Source organism: Stegostoma tigrinum, chromosome 19, assembly GCF_030684315.1.
Source record: "Stegostoma tigrinum isolate sSteTig4 chromosome 19, sSteTig4.hap1, whole genome shotgun sequence".
Taxonomy (NCBI): Eukaryota; Metazoa; Chordata; class Chondrichthyes; order Orectolobiformes; family Stegostomatidae; genus Stegostoma; species Stegostoma tigrinum.
This window is the reverse complement of record NC_081372.1, coordinates 33,080,503-33,104,100: the sequence shown is the minus strand read 5'-3', so window position 1 is coordinate 33,104,100 and position 23,598 is coordinate 33,080,503. Positions and strand designations below refer to the sequence as shown.

General features: G+C 37.5%; 1 protein-coding gene across 3 annotated transcripts in view; it reads right to left on the bottom strand.

The window, feature by feature from the left end:
• Positions 1–468: 468 nt before the first annotated feature.
• Positions 469–23,598, bottom strand: part of prex1 (phosphatidylinositol-3,4,5-trisphosphate-dependent Rac exchange factor 1) — a 288,042-nt gene continuing 264,912 nt past the window's right edge. For all 3 annotated transcript variants that reach the window (XM_059652808.1, XM_048549909.2, XM_048549911.2), the window contains 10 exons: positions 22,349–22,390; positions 19,157–19,374; positions 18,130–18,232; positions 14,554–14,697; positions 14,010–14,115; positions 13,753–13,819; positions 12,708–12,898; positions 10,004–10,106; positions 9,812–9,879; positions 469–4,809 (listed from right to left, as the gene is read on the bottom strand). In XM_059652808.1, the coding sequence (XP_059508791.1) occupies positions 4,767–4,809; positions 9,812–9,879; positions 10,004–10,106; positions 12,708–12,898; positions 13,753–13,819; positions 14,010–14,115; positions 14,554–14,697; positions 18,130–18,232; positions 19,157–19,374; positions 22,349–22,390 (1,085 nt within the window). In that variant the 3' untranslated portion in view covers positions 469–4,766. The remainder of the gene's footprint in view (positions 4,810–9,811; positions 9,880–10,003; positions 10,107–12,707; positions 12,899–13,752; positions 13,820–14,009; positions 14,116–14,553; positions 14,698–18,129; positions 18,233–19,156; positions 19,375–22,348; positions 22,391–23,598) is intronic.

The following is a 23,598-nucleotide window of genomic DNA, read 5'->3' as shown; positions in this document are numbered from 1 at the left end:
TTTAAGGCAACAAGTTGCTTTTAAAAGTATGGTTTCAGCTTCTTTCAATGATAGCACTTCAGCTAAAAAGAGAACAAAAATCAGTTTGTCCAGGATAGGGTAAATTGCCTTACAGCCATCAGCAAAGTATGAGCTAACTTTGCACCAAATAGACACCATTGTCGGGTTCTCCTCTGAGGCTGTTCAGATCAGCATCTGTTGCCTGCAACACCATAAGGGCTTCTGTTGAACTTTCAAAAGGAGACCCAGTCAGCAGACTCAATGAAGAAGTTTCTGGCTTTTCATTTGCCATGATGTAAAATATCTTGGAATTCCAGTGAAGTTTTATTACAGAATTAACAGAACACTATCTTGTCAAGGACAGAGAAAATGACTGGGTGAGCATGGTTCATGGCGTGTTGAGTCAATATTAACATATGAACAGAAATAAATTGAAGTTGACCTGAATTGTCATACGTATGGATTTTATTAGGGTTTCACTGAACTGGTGTCTTTGAGACATGCAGTTAAGAAGTAGGTACAGCTTCATAATCATCGTGAAATACTTTATTGGCCACAAAGTAGTTACATTTCAAACAGTCTACAATTCTTACTTCCATAATGCCACTAAATATATCTAATTCCTTTGACTTCAGTAATTTTAATGGAAAGATGCAGAATGAAACAGGGAAGGTTGCAAACAGTGAAAGATCCCATTCAACTACAGTTTTGACTTTATTAATTTAGTCATATAATCTAAATCTCCTTTTCACTTCACAAATGATCAACTGTTCCAGTTTCTTTGCTTGTGCTTGTGTCACTGATGATTCTAAGATGAGAATCAGTAACAATTCAGGGTTCAGTGGCCATGTTTTGAATAAAGAAGTCAAGTATTACATCAGTTAGCACACTTGAAAGGAGCATGCAGCTAATCCCAGCACGTGCCATACCCCACACAGCACTAACTTACATGTTTGCAGTGATCTGTTACAACGTGCTTATTTAAAAGTACTATGAATGTCCACTCTGCAAATACACTTCAGTTCTGTGATTCACAGAAACTAATGCAACAGATCAAACATAAGAACAGAAAATAGCTTAAAATCTTTGTAACAAAATGATACATAATTTCATTAAGTTACCTTCTATCTTGTAGAATGATTAATGCGTTGGACATTTCAATAAGTAAGCATGCTCTGTGATTGATCATCCACTGTTTTAGATATTTTGGGATAGTAATTTTTTTCTTTAAATATTATGCAGTTTAATTATGAAATGCAAACAGGATTAAAAGGCACATACAGCCTGAAATGTAAATAAAAATTTATTTGCTAACAGGTTAAAACTGACAATCTAACTATTTCAATAAAATAGCATTTAAAATTAAACACTCACTGTACAACTGTAGAATTACAGAATGAAAACTACATCATGAGCCTGATGTATTTACAAGAATAGCAAAACAATGGTTACTAGCATTATACACAACAATGGCTTTGTCAAATTTTAGTAAGTCACCAGATGAAAGTGCACCTCTTCCTTGCAGATCTTTGATTAAAAAAAAGTATTGCACTGGCCATGACAGAAACTGTTACAAGGGTTTGGTCCTTTAATCTAAAATTGGAAAATTGATTGTCTTAGTTTTACAGATCTGTGAATTGATATCTTCCAAAGAAGAGGCGCAATCTGGGACTTGAAGTGAAACAGAATTGTGTTAATGTTCCTGAATGTTTAAAACAAGTAATTGCATCATACCAGAGATTAGACAAGAGTCAGAATAACTATGTATCACTCTCTGTTTGTGCAGAACTAAGCATTTCAAAATGAGAGTGTAACTGTATGTACAATTTTCTATTAATAGTTATTTTAGTTATGACAAAGGTTTACAATTTGAGGTCCAAATTCAGTGGATTAATTTTCTACTGGATTTAATCATCACATTATAGTCAATACTTGACCTAAATACAGGCTGAGCAGAGACACTTGAAATCACATGAAGCTGTTAAAATATTCACTTTGACCAAGATGAAATTTTCAGAATTGTGTGACCCAGTTTCAGATTTTCCTCTAATTTGGAATTTTAGTCCAGTACATAGTGAGCTAAGAATACAATTTTCTTTAAGCTGTAATGAATTAATATTGCGCAACATAGGAAAAATGAGTTAGGAGGCAATTAAAAGTGTCCATTATTTCTTAATTGAGCTATTCATTGTGTAAAAATAAAACTCCACACAGTGTCTAAGCAAAATCTATAAAAGGCTGTGACTCAGCATCACTGAGCTAACATGGGGAAAAATGTCACCAATTGCTATCCAGTGGCCTCTGGTGGAAAAACTGTCTATGTGGAGATTGGCTTAAGACAGACTCAACTATGAGAACATCTGCCAAAAATCCCAATCTCAACTAAGAAATGAACACTGTCAGGAAATTAAATTTTTGGGTGACAATTTATGTGGTCACATCCAGCAAACAGCTTCGGGAAAAGAAGGGAATATTGGAAGAAGATGTTTAAAGAATGAAAACAAAAACTACTGCATTTTCACAGTATTCATCACATAGATTCTATCCGACTAAGGTATCATTGTAATATATCCATTAAAATTCTGCAGGGTACAGGTCTGAATTACTACCAATCTGCACCAAAACAACACTGAAAATATCAAAGACTATTTAAATATAACGCTGAAAGGAAGCAACGTCTCTCTCTGCTGATTAACGGAACATCCGTGTTTCAGCTGAACTAAGTATTTTGTGCATTGCAAATAAGTCACACATTTATCAATGAATTACAATATATACTACTTCAGTGAATGTGGAGATGATGAAGAGTGGAGTAATGCAATGATCTGTTCTCTGGACTACAGACAGTACAGCAAATGATCAGATCAGAAATCATGGAACATTAGGAAAATGAGACTCTGAACTAGAATTAAATCAAAAGCAGTCTTTTTTCCACTTTTATCATCTTCCTCAATTCTAGCCCAAGTAATTTTAATTCACAATTTAAAACATATGTACAAATAAGTGTCTGCTCAGCCAATAAAATGGTCAAGTTAACTCTTGAAACAATTACATGAGAAGATATTCTACATTTAAAAGAAAATAGGTTATAACAACAGAATATTTACCATGTTAATACTGATCAAAATTTCAACCTAGTAAAGCAGGTGAATTTCAAGAGCTTATAATTCTAGCTTTAAGGCACTAGAAATGGGCTTCAAAATTTAACCAATTAACCTTTCGCCCTGAGACAACTGCTTCAACACTTATCTATTGTGCAAATAAACAATTTTTTTTTTAAAAAGTCAATACTAAAAACAAAATGCTCACAAAATCATCTCTTGTTAATTGTGACAAGAAACAGAACAACAATTAGATCAGATTATTTAGTTTTCAAATAATTCTACCATGACAATAGTAATTTCAAACTGAAAACTGAGATGTGCAGAAGCTAAAATAATGTGGTCCACAGTTTTTCTTCACGACATGTCTGTTAGACTCCAGTTCTTCCCTTATTTATTCAGGTCAACAGGTTTTGTGTCACTTGGTATTGTTACAGAAGAATTTTGAATTAAGTACTGAACTCAGATGAAAACAAACTTTCATGATTGCAACTATAGGGAATATTCAGTCATCTGTTGTCATAATTTCAATAAAAATGCAAACAAATTGATGTTGGATATTCACCAGTTGACACTCAAATTAGAACAAGTAGATAGCAATACTGCCAGCTATAATAATAAAGATATTTGTGACAGAAATATAAATATCAGAAATAGTCATGTTTACTGGCATAATTTGTAGGCTTTGAAATTGGATCCTGCAAAATTAAGGCAGAATGCACAAAACAGGCTGGGGAGCTTTCACAAATTTGAGGCGGTTTAGATTTTAATGTAATTCTATCTGAAAAGGTCAACATATTAGTTTTCATTTTAACTCAGCTTGTGTTGATAATAGCTGATTTTAGTAACTAAATGGAAAATTGAACTACTGATTCACCAGAACAAACACAATCCTGACAATTCCAGTAGACCACATTCAATAATGCTGTCTTGGAAGCAAAACAAAAAGCATAATAGCAAAGGGTGTAACTATAATCAAGGGAATTTTTACATTGTTTGTTCAGTTAAAATGAATTGTTAACAGTACATGTTGTATCAGATGCTCTAGCTAAGCAGAAGGATAAGAGCCTTCTGTAGCTACACAACATGTAATAGTTATGTGTACAGTACCATAGATGGTCTCATGAGTATATTATATAATGGGTTTTTTATAAAAAATAGCTGGATATTCTCTGCTATCTTAACAATCTATTTGTATAGCATCTTACTTCTCTTACAGTCTTATATGTGCAATAGCATTAGTTTCTAACAACATGGTTGGTGCATAGTCTTTAGCTTGAGATGTATATGTAAATCAGTAGAATTCCAATGCTGACAAAAAGATGTGCCTGGACCCATCACTACACTGACATAAGCCAGTCACCAAGATCCAAAAATTATATGTATGATGAGGTATGCATATACAAAAATTCTTAATTTTATAGCTGTTCCATAAGTCATTACAATAAATCCAGATATTGATGCAGGTTGGGATAGTCAACCATCGCTGTGCTATTGATGGAAATATGGGCAAAAGAACAGCTCTGCCTCTGTGCTGCTTTCTGTACATATATAGATGCTCTACAGTTTTACTGTAACAAAATACAGACACAATATAATTGTACAATGTCTAACAGTTCTGGCTCTCTGGGAAGTCCTGGAAAGCCGTTACAAAAGAAGTTACTTTCATATGTCTCCATCAGAAGGTGGTTGACAGAGCCGGTATAACCTAAGATGAAACAACAAGGATTAGTAATGAAGTGCACTTTCAAATCTACAATCTTTTTTACTCTCTGATGCAGAACAACAGCAACACATTTGCTCATTTCAGAGATAAGCACAGTCCAAGGAGAGCAAGTCTATAGGCTTGAATAACTGGCTATGCTCCTTAGATTACAAACACATGACACTGAATAGGACAGATGTGAGATTGCTCCAAGGTGATAGAATTTGCACTCTTAATTAGTTGTTTAATCAAATCAGGTCATACCTCAGGCTTATTAATGCTGAAATTAAAGCCAAATACTGATATGTATATTGAATCAAAGTATGGTATCTGCTTGTTCTGTAACCGATCACTGTATCATATCTGTGCTGGCCCTCTGAAGGAGAAATGCACTTAATTCCATTTCTCTGCTTGTTATGCTAAAATCCTGCATTTTTTTCCCCTATTCAGTTAATAATCCAATTGCCTTTTGAACAAAATCAACTGACACTGCTTCCACCACACTCTTGGGCAATGCATTCCAAGTCCCAAGCACTCACTGCATGAAAATGTTTTTCTTTGGATCTGTGCCTTCTGGTTCTCAATCTTTTTACCCATGGGAACAGTATCTCTATCAAGTCTTCTGTTAGGTTCCTCTTTTCTAAAGAGAACAGTCCTAATTTCCCCCCAGATAGTAGGAACTGCAGATGCTGGACAATCTGAGATAACAAGGTGTGGAGCTGGATGAACACAGAAGGCCAAGCAGCATCATAGGAGCAGGAGTGTTTCGGGCCTAGACGCTTCTTCAGAAAATTTTTAAGAAGGGTCAAGGCCCGAATGTCAGCTCTCCTGCTCCTATGACGCTGCTTGGTCTGTCGTATTCATCCAGCTCCATACCTAGTCCTAATTTCCCCAATCTTTTCACCTAACTGCAGTTCCTAATCTCTGATAATATTCACATGACATTTTTCAGCGCTTTGTCTTCACACAGTTCCAAGTGTGGTGGTCAGACTCAAATGCAGCAATACAATTGATTTCAAGTTAGCAATTTACCACAACTTCCTTGCTTTTGTTTTCTGTGACCCTGTTAATAAAACTCAGGATTAAACACCCATTCAATCTGTTCTAATATCTTCAATGATTTATGTCCAAAAACATGTAGGTACTTTTGCTCCAGCATCTCATGCAGAACTAAACCCTACACTTCATATTGCTTCTCTATACTTTTCCTACCAAAATTAAACGCATCACAATGTTTTGCAGTAAATTTCATTTGCCTCTTTGCTGCTCAATCCCACATATACCCTTTCGAAATAAAAAAAAAGTCTGGAAAATTCTCAACAGGTCTGTCAGCGTCTGGGAAGACAGAAACAAAGTTTTTGTTTCAAATCCGTATTCTGCTTCTTTCTCCACAGATGCTGCTAGATGTGCTTCATTCTTGCAGAAGTCTCTTTCTTAATTCATATATCAGAATTATGCTTTTATGTTTTTTTGAAATTGTATGCTATCCTCCTAATTCACAATAATTTCAAGTTTCATATCTGCAAAATTTAAAATTGTCCCCTATACACAAAGGATCTAGCCAATAAAAATCAAAAAGTCTAGGCATTTGAACATTAATCTCGAAAAAACTGCCATAACCTATCCTCCACGTCAAAAAACAACTAATTCAGCGAGACCATATTTCGTGTGACTCAGCCAAATTTATTTCCATATTGCTACTGTCACTTTTATTACATAAGGTCTAATTTTGCTCAAAAATCTGTTGTGGTAGTCTAACATTATCTTCGGAATTCCATCACATCAAAAGCATTTACCCCAATTAACCTTGTCCTTACTGCATCAAAAAAACTTAAGCAAGTTAGTTAAACAGAATTCACTCTTAACAAATCCACGATGACTTTCCATAATTGACCAGATTTGTCCAAATGATGATTAATTTTATCCTAAACTGTCATTGCCTAAAGCTTCCCTACCTCCAAGGCAAAACAGATTAGCATGGAGTAGTTGGGTTTATCTTTACGCCCTTTCTGAACAAAGGTGCAATATTTGCACTTCTCCAGTACTTAAGACCATCAGAAACACGAGCACAATTAAGCCACTGGATTAGAGCTGAAATGTTTCTCAACCCATTCTCCTGCCTTCTCCCGGTAACACTTGATCCCCTGACTAAATCAAGAATCTGTCTGTATATCTATCTCTGTCTTAAATACGATCTCAATGACTTGGCCTCCACTGTCTTCTGCAGCAATAAGTCCCACAGATTCACCACACTTTGGCTGAAGAAATTTCTCCTAACACAGCTATAAAAGGTCATCCCTTTTCTCTGAGGCTATGCTCTCAGGTCATAGCCTTTCTGACTAGTGGAAACATTTTCTCCAGGTCTACTCTATTCAGGCCTTTCAATATACTGTAAATTTCAATAAGATTCCTCCTCATCTTTCTAAACTCTATTGAGTGCAGACCCAGAGTCTGAACGGTTCCTCAACTGGCAAGCACTTCATCCTGAGATCATTCTTGAAGACTTCCGCTAGACCCCTTCCAATGCCAGCACATGCTCTGTTAGATACAGGGCCCAGAACTGCTCACAATATGCAAATGTGGTCAGACCAGAACCTTATACAGCGTCAGCAGAGCATCTCTGCTCTTGAGCTCTAGTCCTCTTGAAATGAATGCTAACATTGCATTTGGCTTCATAACTGCCAAATTGAACTTGCTTGTTAACCTTAAAATAATTCTGATCTAGGATTCCCAAGACCCTTTGTGCTTCAGATTTCCAATTCTTTACCCATTTAGAGAATCATCTATGCCTCTATTCTGAACGCATAGAGCTAGGCCCCAAATACACTCCACTGTGAACGAAAACCGGAAGTGAGGTAATCCATCTCAACAGGCACCAGAGTTTAAATAACAGGCAGGAAAACACAACAGCGCTTCATCAGCGACTGCACTGATGATGCTACCCAGCAGGGTAATGTAACGTCTGCGGAACAACAAACCAGCTTGGTGAACCAACCAACTACAATACCCACAACCTGAGCTACAAATCACACCTAAAACCTTAGATACCTCTATATTTCCTACTAAAGTGCATAACTCACACTTTCCCACACTGTATTCCATCTGCCATTTCTTTGCTAACTTTCCTGGTCACTGTCTCCGAAAGGTCCCCCATACTAAAACGTGATCCACTTGGTTCCTCTCATTCCCAAGTAGGTCCAGCAAATGAAATACATGAAGAAGTCCAATCCAATTACACCATGAAGGAGGACCATTGGAGGAGAGTGGTGTGGTCAACCAAGTATCAGACTGCCAATAGCTGGAGGAAGAGGCAGATATTTTGTTACAGTCATCATCACACAGGATGTAATTTGTGTATGTAACAAGGGTTGTCTATTTCAATGCTGTGGCGATGCTGAAAACCTGATTAGGTGTGATTGGGGCGTGTATGATTGGAGGTTTGTGTGAGATTGGGTGTGTTTAGGTGTGATTTGGACTATGTGACTGAGAGAGAGCGCGTGTGAGAGAGAGCGCGTGTGAGAGAGAGCGCGTGTGAGAGAGAGCGCGTGTGAGAGAGAGCGCGTGTGAGAGAGAGCGCGTGTGAGAGAGAGCGCGTGTGAGAGAGAGCACGTGTGAGAGAGAGCGCGTGTTAGAGAGAGAGCGCGTGTTAGAGAAAGAGCGCGTGAGAGAAAGAGCGCGTGAGAGAAAGAGCGCGTGAGAGAAAGAGCGCGTGTGAGAAAGAGCGCGTGTGAGAAAGAGCGCGTGTGAGAAAGAGCGCGTGTGAGAGAGAGAGAGCGTGTTAGAGAGAGAGCGCGAGAGAGAGCGCGAGAGAGAGAGAGCGCGAGAGAGAGCGAGCGTATGAGAGACAGTGCGTGTGAGAGACAGAGTGCGTGTGAGAGAGAGTGCGTGCGTGTGAGAGAGAGTGCGTGAGAGAGAGAGAGTGCGTGTGAGAGAGAGAGTGCGTGTGAGAGAGAGAGTGCGTGTGAGAGAGAGAGTGCGTGTGAGAGAGAGAGTGCGTGTGAGAGAGAGCGCGTGTGAGAGAGAGCGCGTGTGAGAGAGAGCACGTGTGAGAGAGAGCGCGTGTTAGAGAGAGAGCGCGTGTTAGAGAAAGAGCGCGTGAGAGAAAGAGCGCGTGAGAGAAAGAGCGCGTGAGAGAAAGAGCGCGTGTGAGAAAGAGCGCGTGTGAGAAAGAGCGCGTGTGAGAAAGAGCGCGTGTGAGAGAGAGAGAGCGTGTTAGAGAGAGAGCGCGAGAGAGAGCGCGAGAGAGAGAGAGCGCGAGAGAGAGCGAGCGTATGAGAGACAGTGCGTGTGAGAGACAGAGTGCGTGTGAGAGAGAGTGCGTGCGTGTGAGAGAGAGTGCGTGAGAGAGAGAGAGTGCGTGTGAGAGAGAGAGTGCGTGTGAGAGAGAGAGTGCGTGTGAGAGAGAGAGTGCGTGTGAGAGAGAGAGTGCGTGTGAGAGACAGTGTGCGTGTGAGAGACAGTGTGCGTGTGAGAGACAGTGTGCGTGTGAGAGACAGTGTGCATGTGAGAGAGAGTGTGCATGTGAGAGAGAGTGAGAGTGAGAGAGCGTGAGAGAGAGTGCGTGAGAGAGAGTGCGTGAGAGAGAGTGCGTGAGAGAGAGTGCGTGAGAGAGAGTGCGTGAGAGAGAGTGCGTGAGAGAGAGTGCGTGAGAGAGAGTGCGTGAGAGAGAGTGCGTGAGAGAGAGAGTGCGAGAGAGAGAGAGAGTGTGTAAGAGAGAGAGAGTGTGTAAGAGAGAGAGTGTGAGAGCATGTATATGAAATTACAATTGCAACAAAAATAAAAGGCCTTGCATTGAGAGACAATGACACATTCAAGCACTAGACTGAGAAGAAAAAAACTTAAAAATACTGTGAGGTAGCTGAAATCTTTTACATTCCCAACTTTGGCCCTGGCGTGGATTCTGAAAGTCATACTTTTATTGTTACTGGCCGAACTAGAAAGAACCACTTGTGTAAGCTCTCAGATGTGACATAAAATATTACAAGTAAACACATTTATAACTTGCCTTGGCACAGATGGTGGCATCTGATCCATTACTTTCAAATTTTTGGCTGAATTCTCAACCCTCGCACCCTGTAGAAAGAAACGAATCTATTGATTTCAAATCAGGGCAACTGAGCTGCACACTTATCACAACAGTTTTAAATGATTCAACACACGCTTTGAGATCCATTTAATTTGTCTTTGAGGATCTTACCTGTTTTCTCATAATGTCCGTGGCTTGCATGATACATCTAGGTAACAGTCCGTGGCTACGAGCCAAAATAACTGCTTGTTCCAGGGTCACACTTAAAGTACTCCTGAATAAAATGAAAATGATGGGTCAATTAACATACCCTATGGATTTACCATGACAAAGACACGACATCTTTGAATAAAAACCAAAGAACTGTGGAAGGGCACTGGACCCGAAACGTTAATTCTGTTTTTTCCTTCACAGATGCTGTCAGATCTGCTGAGCATTTCCAGCAACTTTGTTTTTGTTACACAAGATCTTCAGTATGATCTGCTCAGATGAGGAGGAAACAAATGAGCTGATTGATACTACAAATCCCAATAGAAGATGAAATCTTTTATAACAGCCATGTTTCTCCAAATGCATTAACATTCAAAATAAATTTACCAAGATTATAACATCGATTCCAAGGATATGAAAACTAAAATTATTTCCTGTTCCCCTTACATGTTGAAAAATGTGATTCATTAATTTTACGTCTGGCAACTTTGATTTTACTTCGTGGGCTAACATGGAATAAAGTCATTTACTATCCTTTATTCAATGTGCGAAAATTTCTTGGCCTATTTAGGCAAGTCAGTATTTCTGAAAAAGGACGTTTTTGTCAAACCTTTTCACTTTGCACTGAGCATGTCATTTCGCAGAAATGCCGAATAAAGGTGAAAAAAGATGGTTATACTGTGCAAGAGGACAGTGTTGATTGCTACAGACATTGCCATACAGAATACATGACTGACAATTAATATCTCTGCTTTAAATTTTAAGTCAGACAGGGTGACTGACTGATGAAGGCACTACCCTGAGAAGTCAACCAGTGAATGGCTACCACCTGTTTTGTTGAGTTTAAACTGACGCATTGGTGTACATGTTCTTTCTGTTTGTAGAAAATAACAGGGCCTTTTAAGTTAGCATGCGCAATTTCCGGTATATGCACTGTCCTCTCATCCAGTATAAATGTTGGTTTTCCTATGAATTGGTATTCTTGCAAAATGTCCTGATCAGCGCAAGACAAAAAGCTTTGACAAATTGTACTTTTTTTCACAACACTCATGTTCTGTACTATGATAGCCAGCTTAGGAGTTGGCGATTATTGATAGTACAAAAAGGCTGAAGACAGTTTAAGTAACAATTGCTGAATGTTGGGTTGCTCTGGTGCACGATATAAATCAAATTTATTTATGTGGCTGGGCCAGTGTGAGATTAAAGCACTTGGGAATTGTCACTTTAAAAATGAGAAATTTTGACAAACACACAATGGAATAGTACACAAGTGATGTTTGCTTCAGCATGTAAAAACAGTTTAATGTTCACGCAAGATCCATGGTCTCTTACACAAAACTGAACATCAACAAAATTCATTATGCATAGAGAAAATTAATCTTTAAAAATCAACTAAATTTTGAGACAGTACCCCAGTAATGATGAAAGAAAATACAACAAGATGTTAGAACACAGAATTAAACAGGTTTTATTGCAAGTAAAACTTGACTGAGTGGCTCATGTTCACAGAATATTCAATTAATAAGGCCAATAGATAATTTAAATGTAAGAGTTTTGGTTTTAAATGATATTCCATGCTATACCAATGATAGAAGTTATCTGCTGGCTTCAGGGTACTTCTGTACATTTCTAGATAATAGAAAGACAATGAATTGCCCTTTGATGAATCAAAACAGGTAATGGAAGATTTCACCTGTAATAAATATATTCTAAACAACAAAGTTACAGTTATATAGCAACTTCCATGTAAACAGAATGTCTTAAACATTTATCCCAAGTAGGCAAATGGAGTAGCTCACAATTTTTCACAGACAGCATTGGAATAACTGACCAGATAGTCCTTTTCAAAAATAAAAGTTGTTGTTGAGGGATGTGTGTTGATCAAGACACAGAACTACGTTGTTGCTCTTTTAACACCACTTTAGAAAGATATATAAGGCCTCAGGCTAACAGCCAAACTGGCACTTTAGAAAGTACAGCACTCATTAAAGTTTTACAACAATCCCCTTACTACCACAAACTTACATCCAAATCCAATACTGCATTCACAGTCTCCAATGGAACCAACAGCCGCTGCTTGATTTGCACTAGCTTGTCAATGATAAAGGGCACCACTTCATTTTCTTCCCATCACTTCATATTCACCTCTTCAATGGCCATTTAAGATTGTCAAGATTTGCAGCACTTAAAGTGCTGCAAAACAAGGGACTCATCTTTACAGTGCTTGGATTCTGCAATAAACCTCTGTTGTAATTTAAAGAGCCTGCAGATCAATTACAAGTGAGACCACTTGTATTCCTGTTTAGATTTCACAGCATAGGCAGCAAAATACCAGCAGTACGTTAAAAGCTGCAAGTGTATTTCAGTTTACTGCCTTCTGAACTTAAACTGTGCTGAAAAATCACTGGCTAATATTATAAAACCGATTATGAAATTAGGATTACCATGATAGCAGAGTGAGTGAATCACAGATTTATGCAAAACTTTAATGCCAACATTTTGTTTTCTAAAAGGACGAACATACTATAAACATTCAACATTATCCAGCTACATCATCATATCCTGATACTTGCACATTAAAATTTCTGTAGTGTTTCAAGTGTCATCAGCAAAGCCATTGTACTGTTTGAACAGAAAGGACAGATAAATGACAGCATTAATTTACCTTTGTATACCAGTGCTACACATAACAATCTGACAAGCTCCAAGCCTGTTGCAAAGCTCAGAAGATATTGGCAAGGCTGCAACCCCAGAAGCATTGCTGCTTGAGTTCACAGTGGATGTTGAATGCTTTGGGCCTATGTACAACTCCATCAATCGCCGAAGTTCCTCCAATGCATTGAGAGGACGTAATAGCTGCGACATTTGAAAAGAAACATGTTAGGCACGTATTTGGTTTATGTCAAGCTTTAGGATACAAGCAATGTCATTGTACTTTATGAAGTAGCTAAATCCACTTCTCAATTTTTTTTCTTGGCTGGTATTTTGCCTATTGCAATATTGCAACTGATACAGACTTAGATACCACTCAGCATACATATTCATTTTGCTTTAACAAAAACAAATGAACAACTACACTGAACTTAAGAATGGCATTCAGTCCATTCTGCGTGTGCTGATGTTAATGTTCCACACATTCTCCTTGTACACTATCGGCAAATTCTTTAATTCTGTTCATCCTCACAGAAACATAGAAAGTAGGAGCATGAGTAAGTTATTCATTCCTTTGAGGCTACTCTGCTATTCAATAAGAGCATGGCTGGTCACTCAACTCAGTACCCCATTTCCCCTTTTCCTCCGTAATCTTTGATCCCTTTAGTACCAAGAATTATCGCTAACTTTTTCTTGAAAGCATTCAATGTCTTGGCCTCAAGCATGTACTTATTGACAAGATATTTTAAGCAACATGAACTTTTCATGGTACCACTTAAAATGTAAAACATAAGTCAAACACAGCTGCTAGGTGACCATGCAAAGTTGAGAACAGAACTCAAGACATACATAATTGCAAAATCTGGCATAGCTGATCAAACACAGCAAGATTTACAGCTGTAAATCCTGGTCTCTGTTTACATTGGTGAGAATGACTTTTAATTGCTTGACAGTGCTAAATAATTTGTTTTACCATCATATACAGATTATTCAAAATCATGAGAAGTGTTCAGTTAAGAACATGACACAGGTTTCTTTAGACGTTAGAAGACACTTACCTGGTTTATCTTTACAGCAGTCGTAGACGAATCAGAAGGTAAATTAGACCGTTCTAGATAGAAAGCCCTTTGGAAAGATTTTTAAAGAAATAAAATTTAGTTCAAATTATAAGTTGGATAAATAATAGAGGCCCTTTTCTGAATTTACCATGAGATCTTGGCTAGACTTGGCTGAATCTGCATTTTAATCGATAGCTTCAAGGGATGATCAACCAAAAAATTCCAAGTTCTTTTCATTCTGCAAATAACTGGTTTACCTGAGTTTTCGATAATAACATTTAACTTTTTCAAGAGAAGCCGAATTGATCTGTTGTTGAAATTCTTCTGCAGATGCATTTTCTGAAGAACATCGGTTCTCAAGAGCTAGAGAAGAAAAATGTAGTTCTATTACCTTTACATAGAACCTCACTGTGGTTGCCTGAAATATAGTCACCACAAAAAAACGAGCATTTTTTCTTCAATTCCTTGAATGTCTCAATAAATCCAAACTGTTAACAATTATGATTTTTTTTAACAGGAAGCAACGTTTTACACAATCTGGAAGAGGGCAACTGGTTGTATTCATTGCATTTTAAGTTGCTGGTTCATGAATAAGCACAGTGCAGATGTTGCAACAGGTTACGAGTACAATTGATGATCAGAGAAAACACAAATGAATAGCAAATTTCCAATGACATTAAGCATTTCATATGTACAGGTACGGGTTGAGCAACAAGTAAAATGTGTCCATTACAAATGTTTTTGAAATATTCAACTGGTAGAAACAGAAGAATCACAATGTTTAATTTAAAGTAATTTTACCTTGAGTGAAAAGCACTGTGTGCAGTTTTAAACTTCCCCCATTCTGAAACTTAGAAGGCAACTCCATAAAGTTATGATTTTCAAGATAAAAGATAACTTTCAATGCTTGCCGGCTTCCATCTATATGGTAAGTGATAGGAATGTCTACAAAAATAAAATCAAATTCAGCATTTAGGAAGTGTTTTGACAGCAACGTAAGATTGCATTTTTTTTTAGATTTTTCTGTGTTAACCAGTGAAGCAGGGCTAAGTGACTGTTAAACCTGAGCCCATCACAAAAACTGTGGCTCATTTATTCCTCTGAATATTGTGGGGAAAACATACTGGTGGATTCAAGGAAGCAAGCAAAATAATCTCAGGCACTGTTTCTAATGTTAGGAGACAATGTTTATAAGGAAGAGAAACGCCAAGTCAAACAACCGGTCAGAAAAAAATTATGTAGCCACGTGAAAATCATAACTCTCATTATTATAAACCTTTAGATGATACTCTAAACTGCAGAGTTCACAACATCAATAGCAATTTGCTCCTCTTTCAGTGCAGCTTGTATTTTACCCTCAAAACCCAGAAATGGCTGAGTATCCAGTGTAGATCTAGGGTCAGCATGGATGAAATTTTAGAGCTATGGGATTTAACCGCTTAGAAACAGGCCATTTGGCAAACCTCACCTTAATTGTATTTACCTTACCTCCTGGTTAAACCACCTTATGCTAAATTACAGACTAAAAGATACCTTAAATGATTCCTTGAAGTACACTATTAAATCAACACATAATCTTATTGTCCTGGAATTCTCTCAATTGTAGTATGTTAATTATGTACATCAACATGAGAAAACCTTAAAGTACATTAAACACTCAACTGCAAAAGCCTGAGGTGACTGAAGTTAAAGTATTCAGCTATTTACAATAGTTTACACTAACAAGACACAACTATTTTTCATTAAAAAGGCTGTTGAACAGAGAATTTTTAAATTGATCCTATTCATAATAAAATTTTAATAGAAAGCAGCAGAACAGATACAATTGCAAAGATAATAATGTGCTAGCATAATGAAAAGAACCACATTGATGGAGGATCATTTGTCTCACCAGACACTGAGAGAAATGAACTGAGTCTTTGGAGTTGAAAGGCAATTTATTTAAATGAGGGTATGCAGGGGTCAATCCGTGGAAGGAGAGAAGGGTGAATTCCTGATGTAATATATTAGCAAGTCTTTAAAACTTTGAGGGAAGGTGATCCCCAAAATAGTGTTTTTAATCCCAGAACGGAATGGCCAGGAGGATGTTACATACTTAAATGTCACAGGATTGCAGCTTAAATCCTTTTGGAAAGAGACCGTCCATTTAATTGCTAAAATTAGATGTTGTACATCTAGATCAATATATCCAGTATCACCATCATTTTTTCCATTTCTGGAAGCAATGAGGTTATATTTCAGAAGTATCTATTTTACAGCACAAATAGGTTTTGGAACTACATGACAAGCAACACAACCCCAGGCTGTATGATGGGACTTGCAAAAGTCAGGTTAAGCTTGTTGTTGAAACATGTCACTGCCAGAAGCCATGCAGCAGGGTAAATTTAAATTTGCTTATTTAAATTGCCGAAACTTCAGTCATTAAAGCCCTTGTGACGAAAGTAGAATAACACAGTATATGAAAACACAACTTCTCTGGTACAAATTAAGCAGCTTGAATCATTTATGCAAACATTTTGGATTAAATGCATTTTTAAAAATGCTGTAATAAGTGGATAATCGCAGATCCATACACATGGCCCATAAAAAATGCTAAGACTCAATCCCTCAAAAAAATAAAATGCTAATTTTTCTGTCTTTCTTTCAACTCTCTTCCCCAATTTCATTTTAATGTACCAATCTCTATTTTCCTTCTTGTAAAATGTTTTAAATAAATCGTGGTCTGCAGTTTGTGTCCAGTGAGAATATTTTACAATTTGATTGTTTGAAGAGCCTCTCTGCTGCTTTACTCAAGTGCAGTAGAGGGCACCACATTAAAACAAATGTTTGACTTGGTATAAACCTTCACTGACAAGATACGAAAAGTCCATGGGTAACTAAACAATGAAAATTTTTCCCTCATCACTGAAAGGAAGAAATGAGCTATAGCTGCATATATTGTTTGAGTTTATGTTTCATCCTTAAAGCACACCTGTCTCTTTTGTGAGGTATATAATTAACAGTTTTCTGAAAAAACATTTGTGCGCGATTCAGGCAACAGCCCTTTGCAAGAAATAGATTCCCAATGATTTGCAAACCCTCTTTTTACTAGACAATTTTTGTCTCTGGCATTGGCTTTGTGGAAATATATTGGAGATCAGGTTCAATATTGTGCAATTCCAAATACCCCTTCTATATCTTCTTTACCTTTGAGTGATGCGGAGGTGCCAGTGTTGGACTGGAGTGGACAAGGTCAGAAATCACATGACACCAGGTTATAGTCCAACAGGTTCATTTGAAAACACAGCCTTTTGAACCTCACCTCATTCTTCGGGGCTATTGAGAGAGGTGGAATCAGGCACAGCATTTATAAGTAAAAGATGAAAGGGTCAGGTCATCAGAGGTTTTCAAATAAACCTGTTGGACCTAAACCTGATGTTGTGTGATTTCTGACCTTACTTTGAGTGCACACACAACTATTTTGACAAGTATTTGTAGAGGCTTCTGCCTTACAACATGATGCTTAATTTTGTGTATCTACTCTGGATTCCCTGGTCATAAGTTATTTTGTGTAAAATTTTATCACTTCTTTGCATTGTTAAAACTGTTTCAATCATTTTCCCTTTCTCATGAGAGAACCATCTCAGCCTGCTCATATAATCGCACCAACTCTTCATAACCAGCTGGCTCCATCACAGCCTCCGATCTGCTATATTTGAAAAGGCATCTACAACATATCCCTTTCCCTAACTCAGGTTCAGTGTGTTCTTTTTTCTGAAGTCATCTCCCAACCCAAGCCTCCACACAGCAGTTTCTATCTGGAAGTTTCTCATATCAGGATGGTGTTTTCCCAAGTGAGATACATTGCGGTTTAAATGCAGTGCACAGTTGTCGCCCCCTGCACCAACAATGTGTCTCAGCTCCAACCTCAGAATAATGATCACAACTGTGCCACTGATATATCTTCAATCAGTTAGCCCGTGGGCTCAGAATACAATTGCCAATTTAGCAACCTCACTTAATTACACAGGGACTGAGAAAAGGTCTACCATAACTTTCATCACAATTAATTCCCAGCGTGAGGTGTTCTTCCCAAAAGGCTCTGTTGTATTGGAATGCATGTTGCAGTCACGAAAAATAAGATACCATATCTGATGCTCGACAGTAACTCCTTAACTCTTGATTCTTTCACAAGGTATACAGTTGACAAAAAAAAGGCAGATAGCTTTTCTTTAAGGAGTACAACACTCCTGAAACAAAACCTCTTTCCAGTCAGATCACAAATTTATTTTGATTCATAGTGATTACTCTAGTGTTTCCCTTTCAATGAACACAATTTCAGTATCGACCATAAGTACTGGTTAATATTCAAACCAATAGAGTATTTGAAATCCTTACTTGCTACTGGGTATTCACGTTCCAGCTGTCTAAAATAGAATGTTACATTATCCAGATCAGACAAGGCGACCTTGGTGTCCTCCAGCATGATGCGCTCGTCTTTCTGCGCAGGAGTAAAATGATAATTATGAATTCCAATGCACAGAAATAAACAGCATGAAATATCCAGCCCCCAGAAACAGTAGAAGATAATGCAGCTGGCCTTGCATCCATCAGGCAATTGCTTAAAGTAAATTCCTCTCATATTATCTTACTTAACATAATTCTGACAAAATAAAACATACATCTATTGCAAAAAAGGATTTTCAGTTTGTGCAAAAAATGATGGGTGAAGGAAATGAATCTTGTGCTCTATGTATTGTATGACTTCTGGGATTCCATCTCACTTGTCACTCAATAGTACTTTGTCATTAGATTTGAAAGCAATTCATTTCTGCCTCTATCAAGGCAAATCGTTGAAACAATGAATCTTTGCATCTCTTTTCAAATGAACACAATTAGCAAAGAGTTCAAGATCCCACAAAGTCAGAAGCAGAGTTGCAAAGAGGTGCAGTGCAGGCATTGTTAGAGAGTAGGTTTTTGGCTCTCACACAAAAAGAGTAAAACCTAAATTGACTTTCTAGACTAAGTCAGTTACTGCTTGAATGCTCCAGGATAGTGGCCAAAAAAAGTTTCTTTGCACAAAATATCGGTTTAATCCGATTTTATAGACACAGCAAAATAATGCAAAAAATTTCAACACATTTTTTCCATGTAAGTGGTGAACACAGGCGTTGAGCCTCTGGATGTCAAATAACACAAAGTGGAATGATTATTTTCTATTTGAAACAAGCCAACTCAGCTGCATTCCCCAATCACAAGCAACAAATTCCACCAAGTTTTAATAATTTACTTGTAATTTCAAATTTGTCTAGATTCTTGCACTTCTGAAAAGTTAGGCAATCCCCTAAACCTAATTGAGAATTTTTGCATATATGGTTTAGTAGATGCCAAATTAAAATTTGCAAATTTATGCACGCTCACTTACCACACTTGGAGAAAGCAGAGACTGAAAATTGAGAAGGACCCCAGTAACAGCTATCTGTTCAAGCCACTTCTTGCTGGCTTCCTTGCTCTCCTCTTCATATTCTCCATTATTATTATACCGGTGGTTCAGAGCAGCCAACAACTGCTCTGAAAAGCTATAGATAGCTGCTACAAGGCTTTGACAAAAGAGGACATCACGGCGTAATTGTAACTCCAGGTCTGCAGGGAGGAGGAGAAAATTACCCACAAGTCAGAGAAAGGAACCAAACCAAGTGCAGTTGTGAACAACTAATGTTTTTCGAACTTTTTTTCTTTGGAGTGCAAACACCTATTATGGCTCAGGGCACAATTATACCCCCATCTGAAGCCTTGCAATGATGCTTGTGAAAAGAGAGAGTCAGAGGGAGAAATACTGAAAGAGAGTTAAGAGAAAGCAAACATATCTGACATTATACAAACTTCTTGTCAAAAGCACCTCTGCAGCAGCGCATAAATCAAAGTCCTTTCAAATGCGACAACACACGAAAGTAACAAGCCATGACAGAGGTTCCAATGCCACCAGGAATCCAAAGTAAATTATATAATCAAATCCAAAAGGCTCCAGAAGTTGCCACTAATGCTGCAGATATCACAAGAAAAAGCATCAAACCCGAATCAAATGTATGAACAGCTGAGGGAAATCCATTCATAACACAGCTTGGAATGTTTATATATTAAACCATTTAAACCACAGAAATGTTTGAAAAGTAGAGGTAAAATTCTTTACCTTCTGCTTAACTAGAGAAGTATAACCTGACCTCAAAGATTCTGAGGTCCATTAGCTCAATTCTTTACAAATCAACCTTTGCCTTGCTCAAACAAATAAGAAAAACCAAAGCAGATTCTGGATTATACAAATAAATTAAAGTAAAGCATCTGTGACAGAAAAATAAATCTAGTCATGAAAGGCCAAATGATTCAAGGATTACCGTTCCTCTCAAGCAACTTCACTGTGAGAAATAAATGAAATTTAAAAAGTGGGCCAGATTTGGTGGTCAGTGGTAAAGTAAGGGTGCTTGTTGACTTCAAAAAAAGTTGGCACTGAGTGATGTTACATCCTGTTTGCCAAAAGTTTGAACTCTCTTGCTGTGAAATTGGTTATTTGATGGTTTAATGAAGATTCTTAATATGAAGGTGCAGTGATAGCTTCAAGAATTCAAAACACCTAGTCATATTAAAACAATTTTAGACAGCCAATCCAAGAAATTAAATGAAAATTTTGAATAATTAAAGATCTTATCAAAATCAGAATAAAGACTGGAACATACAATAGGATTATGGTCGGCGATATAGAATCATAGAATCCTTATAGTGTGAAAGCAGGCCATTCAGCCCATCAAGTCCACACCAATCCTCCAAACAGCTTCCCACCCAGACCCAGCTCTTATCCTATTCCTGTATTCCCCACTCTAGACACTATGGGTAATTTAGCATGGCCAATCCACCACACCTTCACATCTTTGGACTGTGGAAGAAAACCAGAGCACCCGGAGGAAACCCATGCAGACATGGGGAGAATGTGCAAACTCCACACAGACAGTTGCCCAAGGCAGGAACTGAACCCGGGTCCTGGGCTCTGTGAGGCAGCAGTGATAATCACTGAGCCACTGTGCTTAAAAATACACTGAATTATTTTGAAAAGATAGTCATGAATCATAAGAAGATAGTTAACATATTTAAAAATAATTGACAATTATTTAACATTAGATCATAGAATTCCCATCACTGTTGAGCCTTATCCAGTGAAGTGAAACAGGAGTGACTAACTGAGTGTGAGCAGAAAAGACTTGTTAAATCAATTGATGTTATAGATTTCTGCTTTAATTGGGGGGGTTGAGATGAGCGTGGGATGGTTGAGATGTTCCAGTGGGCACTCTGAGGCAGAAAAGTGAATTTACAAAGCACAACTTCAGGATTTTTAAGTCAGACTCATATTGTGCTAAAATACTGAATTGAGCTGAGGTTCAAAGAGATTAAAATGGAAAATGCTGACAGTCAACCATCACCAACATTTCCCTGTTAGATGTTTGATGAAATCATGGCTCGCAACAGTAATAATTCCATCTTATATACTGATCAATCATCTCATGACGTAAATGATTAGACTGAATTTTATCAGCATCTACACAACAGAACAGCGTGAAACTCAACTGATCACTTCAGAAGCCCAACTTACCTTGACTGAAGTTAGAAATGCACTAATTTTAAGATGAAATGTGTTTTGTAAAGTTCATAACAATATTTTAGTTTGTCATCTAAATGTGAGTTAAAAAGAAAACATGCAAATGGCAATTCATTTAATATTCTGAGGTCCCAAATCCATTAAAGTTTCCTGCAAAAAATTTTATTCTCATGACGTTTTCACACGACATATTGACTTGCTGGCCCAAGTGGACAATAAAATGTAACATTACCAAAGAATTACAGCAAGTCACTTTTTAAGTGGGAAGTAATTCTCTTCAGAACGTTTGTTCAAGAAATAGTGCTGTATAAATAAGTTAAAGGTTTTCATTTGCTATCAAGAGATAGTAACTGAAAATACATAGCAAGTTACTAAATTATAGTATATGGACCACAACCAAATTAACTCACTATTCTTTTATATAGGTCTTCTGTCTTAACTTTGGCATTTAAGTAGCAAGGCTTTTATCATAGATATTTTACCAATAACTATGACTCTTTCTTAGAATCTCACAGTGTGGTAACAGGCCATTCAACCCAACAAGTCTACACTGACCCTCCTAACAGTTTCCCACCTAGACCCATCTCCCTAAACTGCAGTTCCCACAGCTAATGCATCTAACCTACATATCCCTGAACTCTAAGGGTAATTTTGGCATGGCCAATCCATCTAACTTGCACATCTTTGGACTGTGGGAGGAAACTGGAGCACCTGAAGGAAACCCATGCATATACAGGGAGGACATGCACACTCCACACAAACAGTTGACCATGGCTGGAATCGAATATGGGTTCATGGCGCTGTGAGGAAACAGTGCTAACCACTGAGCCACCACTTTGTTCTCAAATTTATATATATCTCACAGCTGTAATAATTATTTCATCGGAATACAGTATATAGAGATATAATGTAATACATACTTCTCCTCTCTGTCCCTTCTGGCTTAATTGCAATGACTAAAATATGTCTTACCTGTGCAATGGAGTAGAGCTAAAAGCAATTGATTTTTTCCATCTGTGGAAGCAATTAAACAGATTACTAAAATGTCAGTATTTACACATTATGAAGAAAATAGGTTTTAAATTAATCTTTATTCTAAGGATTGGAATAGCATAAAACATTAAAAGATTGCTCAATCTGGATTGATTCCTCAAGACCAAGTGCAGTGTTCAGGTCAAGCTAGCAAACAGGGCTCTGGAGGTAACTGGACCAAGATGGAGATCAGGGATTGAAACAGCAAACGACAGGGAAGAGCAGAGGAGGGGAATAAAGTTAGTGAAGACAATTGAGAGGAGGAGGAGGAGGAAGAAGAAAAGTTACACAGAAGAAAGGGAGAAGGGAACAAAACACAGGTGAAAGGATTTGGGGAGGTGAAATTGGTAGAATAGAGGGAAAGTGTTTAGTTAAGCTCTGGAAAATAAATACAGGATTTACTTCAGGGGTAGAGGGCATAAAAGAAATGGGACTAACAAGAAATGGAAATTGGCTCTTCAGGAGCCAAGTGATGATTTACAATCTGGAAGTGGAGAACTATTTCTCTCTTAGTACATTAAAAACTCAGGTCAAACTCATGTCAAAATCATATCATGAGAAAAGACAGTGACACAAACAGACATACTACATATAAGAGATGTGTCAATGAGTTTGTGATTCTTATGGCCTTAAGAATTTGAGCCTTTGATTCAGGCAGAATAACATTTGAAAAGTCTCTGCAAATGTCTGGAAAAATATCGAAACTGCTGGAATTAGGGGTGTCACTTCATCTCATTTGATTGTATGAGCTAGTAGAGATGTCGACAATCTATTTGGTTCCATTGTAGCTCACTGGTGCTCTTTTATTTCAATTTATTCTTTTATGAATGTTGATGTTGCTGTTAATCAGCAATGCAGCTGAGAATATTGCTTTGAAAGGTAAGTCAATTACTTAACATTATGGAGCACAATTTACAAGCACACTGAACTATTACAGCTATATTAAGGGCATCTTCTCTTCAACCTGTGCAGGAACAAAATTTTCAAGATAACTAGCTTAAGAAATAAATAAACGTATCATCCAATGCAATGTCTCACAAACATGGGAAATTAAAAGTCTTAAAATATAGCTTGTGCTCCGAAATATTTATCATTACCTTTCTAACTATTACTTTTAAAATTCATTTATAAAATTCCATAAAATTATAATACAGCATTTTTAGCTCTATAAGAAGCCCATGAGCATATTC